Raw genomic sequence first — 5,000 nt, 5'->3', positions numbered from 1 at the left:
GAAGAGAGAGAGGGAGAAAGAAAGAGAGAGAGAGAGAGAGAAAGAGAGAGAGAGGAAGAGAGAGAGGGAGAAAGAGAGAAAGGGGGGGGAGAGGGAGAGAGAAAGAGAGAGAGAGGGGGGGGGGGAGGGAGAGAGAAAGAGAGAGAGAGGAAGAGAGAGAGGGAGAAAGAAAGAGAGAGAGGAAGAGAGAGAGAGAGAGAGAGAGAGAGAGAGAGAGAGAGAGAGAGAGAGAGAGAGAGAGAGAGAGAGGAAGAGAGAGAGACAGAGAGACGGAGAGGTGGGGGAGAAGAAGAGGTGAAAAAGAACGGGCATGATAGATCAAGAGAGAAAATGAAGAATTTTCAGATTGGTATGATACTTTCGACACAAACCTGTCTGAATTTTATGAGTATAACATGGCAGACTTATTGTTTCATCCCATTTGTTCATTTTATGCTTGAAGCAAAAGTTATCTTTTCGCAGGCACCGAGAAGGGCCCGGCGGGACCTATTTCCATGCTCTGAGGAAGACCGAAGGTGACAAGGCTGGACAAAATGGAATGTCTGCCCTCCGCCGCCAGGGACCATCGCCATGGAATCGCAACAGCGTCTTTTTTATTGATTGTAATGATAGTGATGTTGTTTGTTATTTAGTTTTTGTTTTTGATATATCTTTTTATCCATATTTACTTTATATTTCAGCATTTCAAACATTTTTCATAACAAACAGCCTCCAAGTTAGTTTAGAAAAGTAAACTGCTGGTTACCGCCCATGAAGGAACTCAGCAGGGAACTAAAAGCGTTATGTGTTTTTACAGTTTTGCGAAGGAACAATGACCAAATTGGGGTAAGGAATCACGAACAGTATTTATCCCCGACCTACCGTGCCTTCGGAGAGTCTTGCCGCTCGACATGGTCCGTCGCCACATACATAGATACGTAATTGTACAATGACATGAGAACGATTCCCTGTCTGACAAGAAAGATTAAAGATTATGTTCACCACCTCTCGCCTCACCTTCGCTTTCATTCTTGAGGCTAATCCTCCCGAAGGCACCGGAGTACGTGTAGGCGAGGTCGTAGATGTCAGGCACGTAGTCCTTGAGTTTGATGATCTTGTCCGCGCCCGACGCCGCCATGCCATGGTCAGCCAACACGACCATGTTGACGCACGAGTCAAGGCCACGAGCCTCCAGCCCCGACACCAGCTGCTGGATCATGAAGTCCGCGTACATGATTAGGGCGTCCACCTGCGAGGAAGAAAAACCGATGGATCTATCTATCTCTATTTCTACCTTGTGATTATATTGCATAGTGCCTTAGTGTATTCGCTGGCGACCACAGAGAAGCTCTAAATTGCTCCCGTTGCCACATCGGTGCCCCTGGATTCTGATCCGGCAACTGACAAAATGGACTGCACAAACGGAACTCCAGTGAATGATGATGGGACGGGCATCAAGCGACCCAGAAATGACACCAAGAGTGAAAACTCCAGTGACACGGAAAGCGACTTTGAAAGAGAGGAAAAAAGACTGAATGACAACGATATGGAAGTCAACAAGGCAACTCTCGTGGATGAGGTTAGTGGCAGTGAGAAGGGCAGAAGAAGGCTGTTATTCCCAGAATCTTGCGAAATGTCCTTCATGAAAAAGCTAGAGAGGGCAATGCAACTTGGAAAAGAACATATCCAATTTGAGCCGCTGCTAAAGGCGGCGAAGGGAAGACCGTATCTTACGGTACAGAATTGAAGGGGACAGTGCTGTTTGTCCCACAGAAGGTCATTATATTTTAGTACCCCTTAGAATTAGACCCAGACATTCTGCTCTGCGACGAGAGGATTGTTTTGGTGAAAAGGCACGCGTCACGAGGTGAGGAGTAATGCCAGCTGGTTGCCCTCATGAAAGGAGAAGTCCTGGAGAAGGTCTTCATATCTGGGGCGGGGTACAGGAGGGTGGAGCCGTATGTGGATCCGCCAGTCCTGTGCCTCTAGTGCAGCAGATGGGGACACAAGTCGTGGACCTGTCAGCAGGACGCCAGATGCAGATTCTGCGGCAGGAAGCATGACACCGGGATCTGCAGAGCAAAAATAGACAAAGGAGAGAAGGTGAAACCTTGCTGGTGCAATTGCGGAGGCTTGCACAATGCTGGGTCTCTATCATGCAAGGCGAGGCCAAGGGTGGAACCTAATTCCTCGGCTTCCCATAAAGAACCCGAGGAAAAGGCAAGAGGACTGACCACCAGACGACCTGAGCAGGAGAGTATTCCTATACCGCCCCCAATGCTTGGTTGCAAGGCCCACCGCGAGGACTGCAACTCCGAGAAAAAGACGGTAGTGTCATGGACGAACAAACACACAGCCAGACTAGAGAAGATGTTGCAGCCAAGGAAACGACGAGGGACAGTGATGTAGATTCTCCGGTAAAAGAGATATCTGCAATTGCTGTAATGTTACATACAATTGAAAAAAAAACTTAGCGATAGTGATGGATAGTGGTGTAGAAGACAACAAAAAGGGAGTGGAGGCTTAGGAAGAAACTCCCGCGCTTAGAAACCTCACTGAAAGATAACAATGATCTGGTGGTCAAGAAAAACACAGAAAGCAAAATTACGATTAAGGGCAAAAAAAGAAAAATAATACCGAGTGTAGTGGAAGGAATAACATCAGCGACCTTCAGGTCATTGTTACTTAAGTGTAAAGACGCTGAAAAGGATAAACTTCTGAGAAAGTGGGACTTAGTTCAGGAGGAGTTGGCAAATATCCAGGCACTGTTTGCCAAAGATAAGGAAACCATAAAGTTACGAGGACTTAGCATGCTGAGAGTGATAATTTATACTGTTATATCGCTTTCCTGATATGTAAACATTTTACTCCGTATGCTTGTGATTAATCCGCCTTTTGTTCGGTATATATTTCAACATCTTGACATAGTTGAAAGGTTTTGTAAAATATATGTGAGCCCAGAGAAGGACTAAGATTGAGGTGAGGATAACCTATGTTACCTTATCCTTTGGAGATGTATGTAACCACTTGTCTCAATAAACTTGTCAAAGTCAAAAAGTCTCTCTCTCTCTCTCTCTCTCTCTCTCTCTCTCTCTCTCTCTCTCTCTCTCTCTCTCTCTCTCTCTCTCTCTCTCTCTCTCTCTCTCTCTCTCTCTCTCTCTCTCGCTCTCTCGCCCATTCCCTCTTTCACTTTCTCTCACTCACCTGGTTGGAGTTGGGTCCCTCGCCGTGGCCAGTGTGGTCCGGTTCATTGAGATACAGGGAGATCCACGCCGGTCTTTCATTTTCCTGGAGATCAATCCAACTCAGGACCTACAGAGAGAAAGGGTTAATGTTGGAACTGTAAAATTGCAGGTTATATATCATCATTCCTCTGCTGAATCGGTTATTGATATGTACATATGGACGTATGATAAGCTATACATTTAAGTCAAAGAAGTGAAAACTACAATTTCCGAGCAGTGTGATGCTGTGACATATCGACTCTCCAAAATATGAAGTGATAAATGACATGCTGTTCAGCACATTCTTCTGTTCGTGCACTAGAGAAAATTCCAATGACACCTTGTAAGTTTCTTAATTACAGTTGTGTATGTTAAAAGTTAATGTAAGAGTATGGCCAAGTACCCCTAATGCCAAATTAAGGGTACTGCAAGAGACTATGTTGGGTGTGTATTCGTATTACGAATGCTCACGAGTTACCCTTGTATACCTATGGATTAGTGATATACAAAGTGGAATCTAAACCTGTCTTCTTAGCTGAGGGTTTAGATAACTCGGAATTAGAATACGTGTTCTGCATATATGTAAAATAACAAGAACGCAGAAACATAAGGAAAAACCAAACCTCGGCAATCCGAGGCGACAGCCCTCACCTGCTGGATGCGCTCGCTGAAGGGCGTGTCGTCGTTGTAAGGGATCCAGTAGGTCGGGTGTTGGCCCCCGATGTCGGCATCGGAACCCGGCCAGAAGAACGTCGCGCTCGACTTGCCCTGAGGAAGCGAACGGGATTACCTTGGTATCGGGGAGGGATGGGAGAAGACCTAGTGGCGGGGAGGGAAGGGAGAAGACCTTGTGGCGGGGAGGGAAGGGAGAAGACCAAGTGGCGGGGAGGGAAGGGAGAAGACCTAGTGACGGGGAGGGAAGGGAGAAGACCTAGTGGCGGGGAGGGATGGGAGAAGACCTAGTGGCGGGGAGGGAAGGGAGAAGACCTAGTGGCGTGGAGGGAAGGGAGAAGACCTAATGGCGAGGAGGGAAGGGAGAAGACGTAGTGGCGGGGAGGGATGGGAGAAGACCTAGTGGCGGGGAGGGAAGGGAGAAGACCTAGTGGCGGGGAGGGAAGGGAGAAGACCTAGTGGCGGGGAGGGAAGGGAGAAGACCTAGTGGCGGGGAGGGAAGGGAGAAGACCTAGTGGCGGGGAGGGAAGGGAGAAGACCTAGTGGCGGGGAGGGAAGGGAGAAGACCTAGTGGCGGGGAGGGAAGGGAGAAGACCTAGTGGCGGGGAGGGAAGGGAGAAGACCTAGTGGCGGGGAGGGAAGGGAGAAGACGTAGTGGCGTGGAGGGAAGGGAGAAGACCTAGTGGCGGGGAGGGAAGGGAGAAGACGTAGTGGCGGGGAGGGAAGGGAGAAGACCTAGTGGCGGGGAGGGAAGGGAGAAGACCTAGTGGCGGGGAGGGAAGGGAGAAGACCTAGTGGCGGGGAGGGAAGGGAGAAGACCTAGTGGCGGGGAGGGAGAGGAAGGGGCCCAGGTAGGGAGGGAGAAGGAGGACATGGTGGCGGGGAAGTGAAGGAGGGGACCCTGGTGGCGAGGAAGTAAGGAGTAGGGTTTGGTGGCGGGGAAAGCAGGGCTTTCGTGGCTGAGGAGGGAGGAGGAGGCCCTGGTGACCGGGAAGGGAAGGTAAATGCCTCTGTGGCGGGGAAGGAAACTTCGTAGTCGGGAAGGGACGGGGGAGACTTTCCTTCCTGCTGTCGCTATGCCACAAAAAACAGCAACCCTTAACTGAATGCAACTTGATCAGTCTC

The 5,000-nt window shown here is 49.2% G+C and overlaps 2 protein-coding genes across 5 annotated transcripts in view; one reads left to right on the top strand and one right to left on the bottom strand.

The window, feature by feature from the left end:
* Positions 1–5,000, bottom strand: part of LOC122244986 (venom phosphodiesterase) — a 22,929-nt gene that overhangs the window by 8,249 nt on the left and 9,680 nt on the right. For all 4 annotated transcript variants that reach the window (XM_086542293.1, XM_086542291.1, XM_086542292.1 and 1 more), the window contains exons 5-7: positions 3,855–3,971; positions 3,184–3,291; positions 997–1,228 (exon numbers count right to left, since the gene is read on the bottom strand). In XM_086542293.1, the coding sequence (XP_086398419.1) occupies positions 997–1,228; positions 3,184–3,291; positions 3,855–3,971 (457 nt within the window). The remainder of the gene's footprint in view (positions 1–996; positions 1,229–3,183; positions 3,292–3,854; positions 3,972–5,000) is intronic.
* LOC147470720 (uncharacterized) lies at positions 1,388–2,388 on the top strand. The gene is made up of 2 exons (XM_086542248.1): positions 1,388–1,558; positions 1,969–2,388. Exons 1-2 carry the CDS (start codon positions 1,388–1,390, stop codon positions 2,386–2,388), a joined length of 591 nt encoding a protein of 196 aa, XP_086398374.1.

The sequence above is a fragment of the Penaeus japonicus genome, unplaced genomic scaffold (assembly GCF_977035675.1).
Source record: "Penaeus japonicus unplaced genomic scaffold, GWHDUDI00000001_assembly GWHDUDI00000012, whole genome shotgun sequence".
In the NCBI taxonomy this organism is placed as follows: domain Eukaryota; kingdom Metazoa; phylum Arthropoda; class Malacostraca; order Decapoda; family Penaeidae; genus Penaeus; species Penaeus japonicus.
This window is presented reverse-complemented; position numbering and strand designations above follow the sequence as displayed.

What these genes read in the sequence shown, in the direction of transcription:
- LOC147470720 (XM_086542248.1), top strand. Translation starts at nt 1,388, where the DNA reads ATGGACTGCACAAACGGAACTCCAGTGAATGATGATGGGACGGGCATC. An exon ending in AGGCAACTCTCGTGGATGAG is followed by an intron (nt 1,559 to 1,968) that starts GTTAGTGGCAGT and finishes CTGTGCCTCTAG; the next exon opens with TGCAGCAGATGGGGACACAA.